Source organism: Dipodomys spectabilis, unplaced genomic scaffold (genome assembly GCF_019054845.1).
Source record: "Dipodomys spectabilis isolate Male_0828 unplaced genomic scaffold, ASM1905484v1 ptg000051l, whole genome shotgun sequence".
Lineage (NCBI taxonomy): Eukaryota > Metazoa > Chordata > Mammalia > Rodentia > Heteromyidae > Dipodomys > Dipodomys spectabilis.
The window spans coordinates 19,338,115-19,355,404 of record NW_024870728.1 but is presented as its reverse complement, the minus strand read 5'-3'; the positions used below and the strand labels follow the sequence as shown (position 1 = coordinate 19,355,404).

At 39.3% G+C, this 17,290-nt stretch overlaps 1 protein-coding gene across 1 annotated transcript in view; it reads left to right on the top strand.

The window, feature by feature from the left end:
* Unc80 (unc-80 homolog, NALCN channel complex subunit) overlaps positions 1-17,290 on the top strand; it is a 182,511-nt gene that overhangs the window by 143,837 nt on the left and 21,384 nt on the right. Inside the window, 8 exon segments of the mRNA XM_042679276.1 lie at positions 1,772-1,864; positions 3,436-3,471; positions 3,815-4,033; positions 9,420-9,620; positions 12,461-12,584; positions 13,571-13,696; positions 14,849-14,972; positions 15,665-15,871. Of these exon segments, the coding sequence (XP_042535210.1) occupies positions 1,772-1,864; positions 3,436-3,471; positions 3,815-4,033; positions 9,420-9,620; positions 12,461-12,584; positions 13,571-13,696; positions 14,849-14,972; positions 15,665-15,871 (1,130 nt within the window).

Sequence of the window (17,290 nt, the reverse complement as noted above, 5' to 3'; positions counted from 1 at the left end):
GATTCCAGTACCACCAAATGATGATGATGATGACAACAACAATGACAATGATGATAATGGTGGTGATGATGATGATAACAATGATGACAAAGATGACTATGAAGATGGGGGAGAGGCTGAAAGATTTGGGGAAGGAAAGGAAAATTAACATCAAAGTTCAGCCCTAAATAAAGTTCAAAAAGTTAGCTCTATCAAAGAATCTTGAGTACAAAAGCATGAGGAATTGAGTTGCCATATGGCAAGGTAGGGCCAGATGAGGCTCTAGATGGGTCAAGAGATAAAGCAAGAAAGTGGGTACAGGACCCTGAGCATATGATTAGCTCTCCTTTTCCACTTCCTCTGAATTGAATAGAAGGAGATATTCTTCACCATATTTGGGAGAGAGAAGTCTTCCCGGGCTTGTGTCTTTTCTCCTTTATTCTATTCTGCTCTGCTGGAAATCCAGGCTAAAAGATCACACATTTAGCCTAACATCCTGTAACTTACCTTCATTCCCAACATAAAAAGCCCCTTGCTCCCTCAGCCTTCTCTTGCTATGTTGATCAGAGGTCTCACTAAAAGTTCTGAAGTCTAGGGAAGATTTTAGTTTCCTAAAATTCCCATGAAGAGTTGTGGATGAGGCATGAGCATTTATGATTCTGATGCTTGAAGTATTCTAATGCCCTTAATATTCTTTCTGTGGAGAAGACCAGCCTCATTGATTATAGCTACAATCAAATTGGTTTCATTGTTTTTACAAAAAGAATTTAAGCAATCCCTGTAAGTTTCACATTCCTAAATTCTTTATCTTATGAAAAAATGAGTTATATACAGGTGAAATATGGGTATATTCCAAATGTAGTATTCTATTGTCATATGACACATTGCCACAATCTTACAGGTTTAAAAAAAATTGTTACTCACAGAGGTTCAAGCAATCAGCTAAACCTGGTCAGGGTTTTACAAGGTAGAAATTAATGCACTGGTCAGTATGAGTTGTTATCCAAAAGTGCTGGGGAAAAAATCCATTCACAAACTCATTCAGGATTTTGGCAGAATTCCATGTTGTACAGCTTTTGTCTGAAAGCCCTCAGCCAGTCTCTGCATTTAGAAGACATACCATTTCTCTTACATAATCTCCCTCTGTCTACCAGCTAGCAATAATACCTTGAATCTTTGTCATGCTCCTGGCCAGTGGAAATGAAAATTTGTTGGTAGATCTAAATAAGTGATTAAATGAAACCTGCCCACAACTCTTCTCCTTTGCCATATTGTTATGTGGCATAACAGCATCACCAATTAACACTAGCTAGCAAGGGACTTGGAGCCATCTTTAAATTCTGCCTGATGCAACTCATTAGGAAATCGCATTCTGTGATGGCTTCTTAGGGGTTTATTCTGGTGTGATAGCCAAAGAAATATGCATAACCTTGTCTTTTACTATTGTCTAGAATGGTTAACCATACAGTGGAAGAATAAGCTCTCAACTCTCAATCAATACAGACTTAGGAGTTAGATTGCGTATCTTATTGAAGCATCATAGTTTATTGCTCAGAATCAAGAAATACAAGAACTTGAATCATGGAAAATTCATAGATCTATAGGAATCAATGGTTTTGTTAAAACAGCTCTTGGGACAGACAGAAATGTGTGACATAAATGCCGAAAGTTAGCCTATCTTTCAAAACATTTTTAAACTACCTTAAAACCTATGGAGTCTCTACAACTCAGGGCTCTAATAAATATTTCCATCTCTTTCATTTTCACATGGCAATTATCATCGATGTTACAGACCCATGACAGCCCCACAGATGAGCCGGTGTGATCAGGGTCACAAAGGAACAACCACAGCCAATCACACCATGTCATCTGGAGTAAACACCAGGTAATTCTAGGTGTGGTCAGTATTCTACAACCTGAATTTCAGTTGCTGGGAATAAGAGGAATCCTGAAAACTGGCACTAATAGGTGTGAAAAACTCTAAGGAAAGGAAAAGAGGGTGAGAGTTTAGTAACAAGAAAATACCACAGCTTTTTTTTTTTTTTTTTTTTCAAAATCGTCAAAGAGAAGCTTGAATTGGAATTTGTTTTCTTTTGCATCTAGTGCTGGATGGTCTCTGCCACCCAGGTGTTTTGTTGATTATTCCAGTTGTTTCATTTTGCCCCCAACAGAAGCCAAATAAAACTGATTGGCTGGTGGTGTCTCATTTCTGGGACAGGTTTCCTCAGACATTTCATCCAGGCTTTGATTCAGGTCCTTTAGCAATGCCCATATTGTTCAATTCACCCCTTTCCTTGGTTGGGTGTGGCTCAGACACTGGCCAGTTAATATTTTATCTACTGCATTCTATTTTTAGTAACCTCTAGATACCACAACAGACAAAGTCTAATTAGTGTCCTCATTTAAGGAAGAGTTAAGACACTGTTAGACCCAAAATTAGCTTAAGAGAAAGTTCATTTCCTAGTAGGAAGAACTTAGCAGGAAGATCATAAGGAGAAATTAAATAATTTCCTGCTTTCCTTAAGCATATTCTTAAGTATGCATCATTATTTATATCAAGGTAATTTCCTGTTTATCCTATTCTCTGTTTGGATTAAAAATAAAATAACTTCAAACACAACTATACATTGACTGATATGAAGGAGAACCCCTATATTATTTTTGTACATTAAGGAATTATGATGTAGTTTAAATGATATGTAGATGGTTCTCTAGGCATATTGGGTCAAGTTCAACTACTAGATGACTGGCGTGTGGAGAAAATAGATTCGCTTTGGTTTTGTCCATCAGCTACAAAACACTATGTCTCAGAATGGAAGGAAGATGGTGATATCTTTCTCTGATCACTTGAAACAGAACATACATTAATAGTATGTATTAGATTTCAAAGTTTTCAAAAAGGTCTTTCCTTTGGCTATATTCCATGAGTTTTTATTCATTTTCACATTTTCTTTTATAGAAATTGTATGATAATTAAACAGTTTTCATAATAGCTGTCATTGTAGTAGCTGCAGTAACCAAATGAAATATAAATATTTTATGTTATGCCAGGTACTGGTGGTCCATGCCCATTTTCTCAGCTATTCACAAGACTGAGATCTGAGGATTGCAGTTTGAAGCCAGCCTTAGCAAAAAAGTTCACAAGGCTCTTATCTCCAATTAACTTTGAAAAAAAAAGCTGGAAATAGAAATATGGCGCAAATGGTAGAGTGCTAGCCTTGAACAAAAAAAGATAAGGAACAGTGTCCATGCGTTGAGTTTAAGACTCAGTACCGGCACATGAATGTGCACACACACACACACACACACACACACACACTATGTTATATTTTAGGAATAATATGTCTGTAATACCATATATATTCCTTTGAGGCTTTTTGTATAAACAAAAAGGATTTGTAAGAAAAGGACCTGTTCTTGTTCTGATTATTATGCCGATTGTTTTTCTGACTTCAGGCACCAGGAGCAAGGAGCCAAACTGCACTTCATCAGGTACAGAAATTCTTGCTGTAATTCCTAGTAGTTCTGACATGTTGAGGCAATTGCCTTTGGGACTGGGTTATGGTTCTATTCGACTTATTTGACATATTATTTCCACATAAATCCGTCAGGAAGGGGCTAATACACAGTCACTACAGTTTGGGGTGGATGGTGATTTCTTTAGGCTCATGAACTCTCTTTATGTTCCAGATCAGCTTTTCCTAGGCTTCTTGCTACCGAGTCCTTAACCCAACTGGAATCTTCCAATTTTTTTTACCTCCCGAATGACACTCATTTATCATAGTTAAGATGCACGGCTTTTCAGACCCCTGGTTATTCTTTTATAATTTTCTAGGGAAAACCTTCACTTACTAGAAGAAGGACAAGGTCTTCCCAGAGAGGAACTGGATGAACGAATCGCTCGGGAAGAATTTAGGAGACCCCGGGAATCTCTGCTGAATATTTGCACAGAATTCTACAAGCATTGTGGGCCAAGGTTAAAAATCTTGCAAAACCTGGCTGGGGAGCCACGGGTCACTGCCCTGGAGCTGCTGGATGTGAAATCACACATGAGGTACACATCTCACTTTTCCTGCCCCTGAGTATGGGCTTACCTTGGGCCTTATGTCTTCGAGAATGTGTTGGCCCGAGATGTGTGGGTGGGTAGATGAGGGGAGCAGAGGGGTCTTCTAAGTTAAAAATTTGAGAAACTTAAAATGATTTGCTTCCTAGGACTTAGATACATAGCATAAACAAATCCTCTGGTAGAGTTTGCAATACGCCTGTCAAAAAGTGAATTTCAAGGTGGACAAGGGAAATGTTTTTAAGACAGGTAAAACATACTCCATTTATTTTCTGCTCAGCAGAAGAGAATGAAAGGGAAATTCATTTCCTGGATTCTTCAAAAGCTAGGCTCCATCCAAGGACTACTTAATAACCCAGATTCTGATATTTCACAAGAATCCAATCTTCCTTTTGCTATTTCATATGGAAAAAAAACCCAACCGGGCTACTATTTTCTAATAATGACTAGACCATCTAAAGAGGCGAGCATTACAAGAAAGTGAGCAACTTTAACTCTTAGACACACTTGACTTGGGCCTGAAATGTTCTTTAAACTTGTGTTTGATAGCCTTCACTCATTCAAAAATGTCTTGGTAAAAATTTTGAACTGGCTGAAGCCAGTCATCATTTAACATTTTTTTTACTCCTGGTCTTCCAGAAAGTGGCCCCAGAAATACATCACCGTACACTTGTTTTCCCCTCTTTCTGTGATAAAGCCTATGTTTGCATTTTCATTCTTAAAAGAAATACAGTTCCAAAAGACCTATTATTCAGATTACTAAATTTATAAAGTGCCATTAAAAATTGCTTGGAAAAATATTTAGGGATCACAAAATATTTACTTGGAAAGTTTAACATATATAAAACTAAATGAAGACAGACATTCAGAAACAGCATTACAATTTGGCAAAACATACCAACTTCCTGCTTGTTGGATTTTTTTTTTTTCACTTAAAATGATCTTTTGAAAGCACTGAGGAAATAGTGACGGATAATGACAGGAGGAGAAAGGTATGGTGAACATAGACTTTTTCTCCTGCAGGCCTATTTCAGATTCCCTACATGTGGGCACACAGCCATCAGTGCCAGAGAACGCCAGAGCTTCTCAAGTGTTCACACACCCAACTGTGCCCTAATGCAGAGGAGCTTATTTCACACTGAGAAGTTTAGCTCCTAAACAGAAGGCTTCAAAGAAAGGGGAGGGAAATTCAGAGTGTCAAGCCTTGTTGCCATAACAACCAAGGGCTCCCTTCCCCCAGATCATCTCTAGTTGACTGAGTAATTTTGTGAACAAATACCATACTCACAGAGACAGAAAGCCACTGCTATCACCAACAACCATTTGGTGAGTGCAAAGGAAAAGACTCCTAGATTTGTTTGTGTGTGTGTGTGTGTGTGTGTGTGTGTGTGAGATAGAGAGACAGAGAGACAGACAGACAGAGACAGAGAGAGACAGAGAGAGAGAGAGACAGACAGACAGAAAGAGAACTATCCTTTAACTGGACCATGACCATCTTCATTAATCCTTAGGGCATTTGGAAGAAGAGGACAGGAGTCAAATAGCCTGGAGCTCCCTCTAGAGGCTATCAGCTATTAAAGGATGAATGAGATTTATTAGTTCATTATCTGCCACAGACAGACTTAAGATAATAGATACTAATGAAAGTGATCCAAACATTATAACAGACATGGTCCTGTCCCTCAAGACAATGCACAATACCTCAGCACAGTGCAAGAAAATAATAATATTGCAAATGTTAAAATCAAATATATTTAAAAAAGACTTGAGACAACTTAGAAAATTTTATGAGGCAAAGGATAGATAGAATGCATAAACTAGAGAATCAGAGCAGAAGAAGTTGAGCAAGGAAACAATTCCGATAATATTAGCACGGGAATGATAAGAGATCATATTCATGTTATTCATGTAACATACATTTGCTATTGAGCTTCTGATTCTCAAACCACTAAATGAAAATTGATCAATTACAAAATTGTAGCATCAACAAGGTGAAAAGAATTGCTTGGTGTAATAATTCCTTTAAAAAAAATAACGCCAGGGGCTGGAAAGGTAGCTCAGAGGCAGAGTGCTTGCCTTGCATGCATGAGGCCCTGGGTTCAATTCCTCAGCACCACATAAGTAGAAAAAGCCAGAAGTGGCACTGTGGCTCAAGTGGTAAAGTGCTAGCCTTGAGCTGAAGAGCTGAGGGACAGCGCCCAGGCCCTGAGTTCAGGCCACATGACCAGCAAAAAATAAAATAAAATAAAAATAATGCCAGCCTGGTGATACATACAGAGTGGTAATCACTAGTGAGGGGAGCATGAGGCAGACGGATCATAAGTTGGAACCTACATAAAGAGTTCCAGGAGAATCTTGGCTATACAACGAGGTGCTGTGTTGATTACAAAAATTAAAAGGACTCTGTGCATCACCCTTATAATCACCATTTTAAAAATGTTAAACCAATTAGCAAGTTAAAAATAATAATAATTAAAGGATATCTGGTTGTTGTTTGTTGAAAAGAGGGCAGTATTGTGAACACTGTCCTTAGTATCCTCCAGTAGGTAAAGGGCAAGTTTCATATGCCTGTAGAGCATGTTGTCATATGTCGTTAATCAAATTGACAAGAACAACATATCTGGAGCCAGAATAATGTCATTCAAGAGCACAGTTATTTCATAACCTGCATTCTCTCAAAGAAGAAAAAAATACTGCCTTCGCAATATGTAGACTTAAATGTCCTCTATTAATGTTGTATTGTACTCTTTGGGAAAGGACAGACCTACACACTCTCTGGCCAAACAGGTATTTTATGCTGATGAAGACAGAAGATCCAGGTGCTTAGATCCTATGTCTGGCAACGGATTTATTAAGGTTTTCTCTTATAAATTAATCAAACAGTTATAGGTAGAATTCAAGCTAAACATATACATTTAGGAATTATGGATGATATTTTAGAAACAGAAGAATGGCTATCATCCAAAGAGAGGGAGTAGATTGAAAGAGAAATAAGGGGCTGGGAAGGTGGCTCAGTGGTAGAGTGCTTGCCTTGCGTGTACAAGGCCCTGAGTTTGATTCCTCAGCACCACATAAGCAGAAAAAGCCATAAGTGGTGCTGTGACTCAAGTGGTAGAGCGCTAGCCTTGAGCTGAAGAGCTGAGGGACAGTGCCCAGGCCCAGAGTCCAGGTCTCACGGCCAAGAAAAAAAAAAGAAAAGAAAGAAAGAGAAATAAGATGATATCAAAGAAAAAGTGTGTTTCCAGGAAGAATTAGATTTAGTAAGAAGTGCTAAAAAAGCACTGGGAAAGCAATCTGGACCCGTGCATTTGCAGAATTTGTGGTTGATTACAAGGCTCTCCGGAACGATAATCCTAATTACATAGAATATCATAAAAGAACTTGCTGACTCATTTGTCCTTCTCAGAGCAACCCAGATTGCCAAAGCAGTAGGACAACAGGCTCTGTAGTCCCCTCCTTCCACCCGCCCTACTACTACCTGTCTCTCTCCTCCCTCCCCTACTGCTTCTCCCTCCTGCTCTCATTTACTCTTTCCCTCCCTTCTTTCCTTCCCTTATGATAGAAAGATCTCTTGTGTTCTCTCATTAGGACAAAAAAAAAAAAAAAAACACATAGTAACCTTTTTGTCTGGTGGTACTAGAGTTTGACCTCAGGGCCTTATACTTGCTAGGCAAGTGTTCTACCAGTTGAGTCATGGTCTCAATCTCCCCTACAGGATTCAGGGCAGCTGGTGGCTTACACTAGTGATCCTAGCTACTCAGGAGGCTGAGATCTGAGGAGTGTGGTTCAAAGCCAGCTTAGGCAGGAAAGTCTGTGAGGCTCTTATCTCCAATAAGCCACCAGAAAACCGGAAGTGGCACTGTGGCTCAAGCGGTAGAGCGCTTGCCTTCAGCTGAAGAGTGCAGGGACAGCATCCAAGCCCAGAGTTCAAGCCCCCACGACTGACCAAAAAAAAAAACCTCAGAGATGGTACCAAGGCCCGCACAAAAAAGAAAGAAATTATTTGTTAGAATAACTCAACAAATACTGTGTAAAAGGGAATTCTGTTGTAGGCTCAAACTAATCTCTTTTTGTCCTATGATCAGTGATGAAAGAAATTCAGATAGTAATCATCCAATGACTCTCAAATTCAGCTTGCATGCTGTTCGTAAACATACAGTAGTCATATTGGTCATTTCTCAAACATATTCCAGAATTATTTTTAAAATAATAAAGGAAAAGAAATAAGTGCATATAGACATACTCTTATCTATTACATAAACAACCTGAGAAGTAAATTGCTTGCTGCGTGACACACTTATGAGAGAGAAACCAAAGAATGCATAGGCTGTTCAAAGTGATTTCTTTAGAACATCCAAAATCGTACATAATTCCAGGATAATGAAAAGAAGGTGTGGGTGAGGAGACAGTAACTTGTTACTTCAAAAGGGGGTTACTATGAAGAAGATATATTGAATTTATGCTTCTAGAATTAAACCTACTAGGAAAAAAAAAAAAAAAAAAAAAAACAAGAGAATGTGGGCTCACCCTTAGGTTGAGTGAGCTTCTCCAGTGATGGAATGAATCACCAGAGTGAATTCTTCCATGCAGGACCAGACAGATGAAGTACTTGTTAAGGAATCCAAGTAGAGAAGTAATGGCTTGGCCGTGATTCCTAAAGCAAAATGTCTGGGAAGCTCTTATGCTATAGATCCTTTTAAGCATTCTTCCTGTTTCTCCTGATCTCTCCCAGTACTTGGGAGGTTTCTTTATAAAAATTCTATAGTTAAGCCCGTCGTGGGTCGCTCATGCCTTGTAATCCTAACTACTCAGGAGGCTGAGATTTGAGGATCTCTGTTTGAAACCAGCCTGGGCAGAAAAATCCCTGTGAGACTCTTATCTCCAATTAACCACTCAAAAACCAGAAGTAGAGCTGTGGTTCAAGTGGTAGAGCACTAACCTTGAGCACAAAGAGGTTGAGAGACAGTGCCCAGGCCCTGAGTTCAAGCCCCATGACCAAAAAAAAAAAATTCCATAGTTAATATGTGAGAAAAAGAACACAGTATTAACATTTTACTACTAATATATTAATGAGTACACATACAGAGAGAGAAACAGACACACAAAGTGATATCTTTCATCTTTGGGGGTTTTAGTTTCCTCACAATTGAATTCTCTCATCAGTTTCTCCTCTGAATCATTCCACAATTCTTCACTTGTATGCATGTGCATTTACCACTGTAGGTGATGTGGGGAAAGAGGAGAGATGTAGGACGTTGGAAAGAATAATTCTTAGTTCAGGAAGTTGGTGATTGGCTGGTAGTGATTAGCATGATACTGTGAAGGGTGAGTCCCATGGTGGTCCTCTATGCTTATTCTTTTAAAACAAATATTTTAGGTTGGCAGAAATTGCACACTCTCTCCTGAAGCTGGCACCATATGATACTCAGACAATGGAAAGCCGTGGACTTCGGCGCTACATCATGGAGATGCTGCCCATCACTGACTGGACAGCCGAAGCAGTGAGGCCGGCCCTTATTCTCATTCTAAAGAGATTGGATAGAATGTTCAACAAAATTCATAAGATGCCTACCCTGAGGTGAGGAGGAGCCTACTCAGCTGTTAAAATGACAGCCTCAAAATCAGAATTTATCCTTGGTGTATTTCTAAGACGGTGGGTCAATCTAGAGTTGAATGGATGACTTACAAGTTTTCTGTTGGTCTATGTGCAGAGCTAATCAGGAACTATATAGCAGGAGCAGTTTAGAGGATGTCACATTTTCTCTAAGAATATACATGTTTTAAGTAAAAGAATTTAAATATATACACATATATACATATATACACGTTTCTCTTGAATAATCACCTATTTCTTAAATTATATTCTTCTCATCTGATGATCTTATCCACTAAGAAACCCAGTAGTCTTTGGATCCTTTTGAAATAAGATAGAATATACCCTATTTACAAAAGTAGCTAAGGAGAGAAGAACAATTTCGTATTCAAAGTACTGAATTTAATATAAGTTTAAATATTCATTCAGGTGTCAATTTAGAAAAATACCAAGTTTTAGCATACTCCAGAGCTTAAAAGCACATTGAATTGTAACAAATAGTTCCCTCTGGCCTAATTTCATGCCATTCTACATGAACACTTACCATGTGGCTTCTGTTCAGCGGCCTAAGATGCATCTGTTGAGCAGATAGATGCCTATGAACAGATACCTCCTCTACCAGGAGGTGTGAGCCCAATTGGGAAATTGTCATCCTAGTGAGCAGATTGTTTCATTTGAAGATTCTGGTAAAACCACTAACTGGGCATTTTGAGTTTACTTTAATAGTAAGAGCCTGTTTGTTGTTTTCAATTAAACCCTAGATCAATACAAAAATTACCAGTACAGATTCAAATACAAGAATCAATACAATTTCCCAGGAGTTTGTAGTACTTGGGATTGGGTTAGCATTTCTGCAGGTATTAACCTGTGCTTTTTCATGTTTAAGCCATCTCAGAAGGTAGTAGAGAACAAATTGGATGATTGCAGGTTAGCAATTGATGGCTTGTTCTTATTCACCATGGTGGTGAATATCTAGACATTCCATCAAGGTTATTGATGATAAAATAAAAAAAATAAAAATAAAAATGATAGTTTGAAAGCACTATTTCTTTGGTGGTCCCAGTGGAACATTTGTGTTTATTAGCAGATGCCTGATCAAAGATCTATAACTCTTACAAGTATGTGTCAAAATAAATTCTTAAATAATTTGGTATCAAAGATGTTAAACATCACAAACTGTCCCATTTGTCATATAATCTAGCCATTGTAAATATCATCATGCTTTCCAAAGCAGATTTCTGAATTAGTACATAAACTTTGTCAACTGTAGGAAGTTTTTCTTGGGAAACATATATGAAGTTTTTTGGATTAACTTGGTTTTTGTTTTGTTTTTTTGTGCTAGTACTGGGGCTTGAACTCACGGCCTGGACTCTGTCCCTGACCTTTTTGCTCCAGGCTAGCTCTCTACCAGTTGAGCCACAGCTCCACTATCAGCTTTTTTATTTCATAGTTTAGTGGAGATAAAAGTCTTACAGTCTTTCCTCCCTGGACTGGCTTTGAACCTCGATCCTCAAATCTCAGCCTCCTGAGTAGTTAGGATTACAGGTGTAAGCCACTGACATTACTTTATGGGATCTCAGTTCAATAGAAAGAGTATTGACTGAACCTGATCTGTGCATTCTTTGGACAGTTTTTACATCAAAGACTTTAATATACACTCCTTTATAAATATGTTTTCAATACTAACAAGAAAACATATAGAAATAGTATTCATATCAGCAAAGCCCAACTTGCTTATTTTGGAGTATGGAGATGAAATTTTTCAAACTAGGACAATTATAAACTGGATTTGTTTTCATTACAAAAAAATCCATGTTTATCTGATTGGATTATGTGCACCACCATTTATAGTACCATAGATAGTAACTAAAAATATTTCTTAAGTGAGAGAAGGGATGGGTTAGGAGGGATGGGTGACAGTGTTGTCAGACACATTGTATTCATGTACTGTTTTGTAGACTGGGAACTTCTTTGTGCGACTACTTAAAGATAATAATCAAAAATATAAAATTAAATTTAAAAGAAAGAAAAAAAGAAAAATATCATTTCTTGTTTGGTCAAGGAAGAATACTTTTTCTCCACCAGTCCTGGACCTTGAACTCTGGACCTGGGCATGGTCCCCAAGCTCTTTTAGCACTCTACCACTTGAGCTACATACAACACCACTTCTAACTTTTTCTGTGATTAATTGGAGATAAGAACCTCACAGACTTTCCTGCCCAGGCTGGCTTCAAACCACAATCCTCAGATCTCAACTTCCTGAGTAGTTAGGATTACAGGCGTGAGCCACCAGCACCCAGCTAAGATTACTTTTTAAATATACCTTTTTTATAAAAAAAAAAGTCATCTTTTGACAAGAGTCAAGCCATGCACATTTAATTCATAGTAGCAAGATGTGGAAATGAATGGGATCAAGTATAATCTGATCAATAGACTTCCAAAACGCAGATGGGGAAGATGAGTTCTCTTGGTAGTCTTTACCCATGGGCTGATCTCCTACAATGGTAGTCTGAGGATCCTCTCTCAGTCTAAAATTGGGGAACTTAAAATTTCAACCCATTCATCATCTCTGTTTCTTTCTTCAATAGATTTTGTGTCATTAGTCGGTGGGGCAGGCGTGCCTCTGCTACGTTTTCAGTATCTTCTTCCCCTCCCAGTGTGCTCTGTACTTTTGGAACAACATGGGTAAACCTCATCCCGTTGAAGCACTTTGTTGTCTCAGACACACACGTCTTGTCTTAGATGGCGTCACTGTCTCATTCACTTGTTTCAGACTGTCTCCAGAAGGGAGCCAGGTTCCTAATGGCTCCTATATTGTATTCCAGGCGACAGGTTGAGTGGGAGCCTGCCAGCAATTTGATTGAAGGGGTTTGTTTGACACTTCAGAGGCAGCCAATCATATCCTTCCTGCCTCACCTTAGGTCACTGATCAATGTCTGTGTCAATCTGGTGAGTAGCCAAGAGGCAATCTTCTGAAACTTTGCACCATTTCACTCTGCTATTGATTTCTCTGCATTGAAGATTTACAGGTCAACTACTTTGTGCCCCTACCTACCCGTGCAAACAGATGGCTCAGGTGACACTGACAATAGGTACATTTCAAGGTGGTGCGTGGGGAGACCCAGGGGCCCATCCCTAATCACATGGGATTTTGGTGTGCTGCTTCCCATGCACTACTTTGACAATTTACCTTCTGAAGTTGCGCTGAGAGTTGAGGGCTGCCAGTTGGAGAGTGGGGTGGTTAGAGTCTGCAAAATTGGCCAGAAGTTGAGGTCGTCTGGGGTGGGGGAGGGGGTCCTCAAAATGCAAAGAGAGTTCTTTTTTTAAAAAAGTGCCAAATGACACAGTGAGTTGGCCAGCAGTCTAAGATGAATGGAAAGAAAAACTATTTTAATCGTTCAAGTAATATCTAGAGTCTGGTCCTGACAAGGTTTTGTACAATGTGTGAAAACCATGGTAGAGCATTTCACTGAGTAGGATCTGCTGCTTACCTAGCTGGGCAATGAAGCTGTAGCCGGAATGTCTAGTGCAAATAGTGCTGTTGCCATCATCATTGTTGTCAGTATTTTGCTCCATCAAAGAATGTTGCCGCCCTCCTTCCAGTCCACGAGTAAGTGTCCAATCTCCTGATTAGAAGAGCTTTTTTTTTTATTTTTAGTTCATCTCTCATTATTTACATAGTTAGCTATAAACAGCATTCTACAAAACCTTGGCTGAATCTGATGTCATGACTGATCTGACTCCAGACATTACAGGCCTTAAAAAGAAGGCTGCAAGAGAGAAAACATTGAAAAATAACATGCCCAACCTTCAATTTATGATGATTCTTTATTCTGATGATGATGCTGATAATTATTATTGACTGAAACTCCTTTACTATGGTTGCATGAAATTGCAGTGGTCCAGGCTGGTCACGTGCTCTGTTTGTATTTCAGGTGATGGGAGTGGTAGGACCTTCCAGTGTTGCTGATGGATTACCCCTTCTTCATCTCAGCCCTTATCTCTCACCACCTCTGCCCTTCAGCACAGCTGTTGTCAGGCTTGTAGCATTGCAGATACAGGTGTGACTGCCTTACCTGTTTGTCACGCTCATTAACTTGCCGGTTGAGGCACCGGATCACGGTGTTCTTTTATCTCTTTCTGCAAAGGCTGGGCAAAATCTGTGAAACCAGAGTGGGAACACCTCCAAACTTTTCATAGATTTGGAGCTTCCGTCCTGAGCATGGCCCAAGGTTGTGCTTCTGTAATTCTTCTTGAGATCTCAAAAATAGCAGAGTCATCTTGTCTTGCCACAACCTCAGGAATCATTTCAGTCATTTAAAACAAGGGTCTAGGAATAAATGGCTCACAATTGTTAATTAAAAGAGGCAGTAGTATTCAAAGCCTGGTTTTAAATTATTTTGAGAAAGAATTACAATATAAGATTCTTTCAAGTGTTATTACTAGACTTTGAATATCTTAATTTTCTTAATGATTGTGGGCTACATATTGTTGATGTGTTTTAAAGAAAATTGTCCTCCTTAAAAATAAAATAGTCCTCCCAAGGTAAAGTACAGAACCTGCCTATTTATCTCTGATATCCAATTTTAAAGCTCTGTGATCTATAGAAAGGTTACAACTGATGTAGAAGAGGTAACTGATCTACCCATTTCTAACATCCATTCTCTGACCTTCCAGAGAATGGATCTGTGATAGAAAATATTAAGAGCTACAGCCATTGTATAGAAGAGAAACAATGACATCCCCAAAGTGACACATTTTAGTAACCTGCTTCCAAAGATTATTTGTCTCTTTCTCTATTGTTTATTGCTTCCTGGCTTAAAGAAGGCCTAGGCAGGTGTCTGAGGACTTTAAATAACTCCCAAATGGAGCAAGTGGAAAGTTCTCATTTTCCTCTTTTCCTTTATTTCTTGGTGGACACACAGAGAAAACTAATTGAGGAAATAAGGTGTGTTTGTATGTGACCCTAAGGATTATAACTTCACATTTAATATGCAAGATGTTACTGTCTTTTAGGAATGTAGTTCTCAATTATGTCAAGCCAGTGGTAAAGTATCAGTTTTGATCCAATCTCGGATGCTGCACAGAAGACAATTGCACTTATAGTCTACAGGAGCAGCCAGCAGGGAGGCACCGTCTCCGTCATGCTATGTAAAAACATACTCAATGCACGTGGTGGTCCATTAATCTCTTTTTCTATTATTGCTGCGCAGGCTTTAAAAGAAGATTTCCCTTTAAGCCATGTGATCTCCCCATTCACCAATCAAGAGCGAAGGGAGGGGATGCTTTTAAATCTACTCATCCCATTTGTGCTCACAGTAGGATCTGGAAGCAAAGGTCTGATTAATTTAACTAAAGGAAACTTACCACTGTTGATTTGATTACTTAAATATTGGTCTGTTATTTCTTTTTCCTTTTCCCAGAAAGGCCATCACTTGAAGCCTATCTAAATAGTTGTAATAGGGGTACTTTAGGAAATAAGAATTTCACTTTCTTTTTCAGTTTAGCTGCCCCAAACCAAGAGTTTCTCTGCTCTACTCCTTAGAAGATACATCCTAGTATATTGTTTCAATTCAGTATAGAAAATGGTGATAAGTTGAAATACATTACGATGAAAATTGGCAGGCGAATGGACTCTGTAATCCCACTGAGTTTAGCAGAAATCCTTCCACTGTCATTAAATTTCATTATGTGTTTATTACTCTTCCTTCTGGAGGGGGGGGGGTCTTTCTTTTAGGAAAAGCTTATCTCAAATATAAGGAAAGTACGTTATGAATATTTGCAAAAAGAAGGAGATTGAAATGGTAAGCAGGAGAACTGGCTAAGAGCACAGGTCTTGTGGTACCAACTATAGATAATCCCCAGGTACCAAGAAGGCTGTGTGTGATCAAGAGAGAAACTGTCCTTGGTGGGAAATCTCCCTATGTCTATAGTGTTCTAGTTTGGAATGGGAAAGAGCTGTTCTTGCTTCTAATGTAAAAACTCTACCTGTGACTCTTCCCCTTTCCCCCTCCCAAACTGCCCTTCAGATAGCCCATGGCTGGAGCAGCCGGAGGTGCAGCTGCTGCTGCAGACAGTCATTAATGTGCTCCTGCCACCGCGGATCATCAGTACATCCAGGAGCAAGAACTTCATGTTGGAGAGCTCCCCTGCCCACTGCTCCACCCCTGGAGATGCAGGGAAAGACTTGCGCAGGGAAGGGCTGGCAGAGTCCACCAGCCAAGCAGCATACTTGGGTATGTTCCTACCTTAACCCTCCTTCCCTCCCTTCCTCTCTCATACTTCCATATGTGCAGTATCTAAATTACCTGGTTGTTTTGATAAGATTTCTGGGGGCATATACAGAAGGCATCTTCAATAAGCACGACTTCTTATTGAGTAAAAGATCACGAGTTAGATTTTGTGGCTCTTATGAGCTCTAGGCTTAGTCTAGTGTACAAGGACACTGTTGCACAACTCATGGGGTTCACTGGGCTGTTATGTGAATGGAGTCCTTGGTCAGTCTACATCCTGAGCAGTTTGACATGCTGGCCTTGCCTCTCCCCAAAGGCTTTTCAATTCCCTTTTCCCTTCCTCTGTTACTCTCACATATCCTATGGTTACCTTTAGCTTGATGTTCTCCCGTGGAATACTTGAAAGCCAATCTGTGTCCCTGAATGATCTAGGCCAGGAGGAAAAGCACTGTCTTGCTGTAGCACTGAGAATAAGAAACACTGACACTAGGAAACTTCAAAAGGCGAGAGTGGAGAACATCTTGCTTGATGACTCTCTCCAGTAGATGTCACAGACAACAAGAATAAAAAAAGGAAAAAGGGAAACAGAGGAGAAAGGAAAAATGCACCCATGCAAGGCATGGAAAGATCAGGTTTAAATAAAACCCAGACTTTGAAATAGAGCAGTACATGCAATTAGGGATTACCCACAGGATGATGGAGAAAAGGGGCTCTGTGGTGAACTTGACTCTCAACTTGACTGAGTTAGAAGATGCTTAGGAGATTCATAAAGCATACTTTTGAGTGTTTCTGTGAGGGGGTCTCCAGAGAAGACTAACTAAGCAGGGAAAGATCCCCCCCTAAATGTGGGCAGAACTGTCCAGCAGCCTAGGGGCTCCAGTAGAGAAAAAGGGAATAGAGGAATAAGCCAGCTAACAAAGACATTCTCCTCAGTCTCTGCTCCCTGACCACCATGATGTCCACTGCTCTGCTTTGCTATGCTATGAGGGACTGAAAGCTCTGGAACCCTAGGCCAAAATAAATCTCCCCTCCCTTCAAGTTATTTTCTGTCAGGTGCTTGCCACATTGGGGGAAAACCAACTACACAGGGATTTGCCATGTAAAATAAGGATATGAAAAGGTAGGTGTGGAGTAAATGTTTTTCAATCCTCTCCACTTCCTGCCTTTTTAATGAAGTTGTTTAAAAAAAAAAAAACTTGGCCTATTTATCCAGGCTACTGCACAAAATGTATGTGTTTTATTTTTGTACTTCTTTTTCAGCATCTTACATGTCCTAAATAGTGTTTTGTATATTCATCTCAGTAAGATTTCACATCCTCACATCAATTCTAAAAAATTTCTTATTCTTACTTTAGGAGTGAAGAGAATAAAGTCTCAACAGGTTGGCTAATTTGCATATCAATGCACAATTAATACATGAAA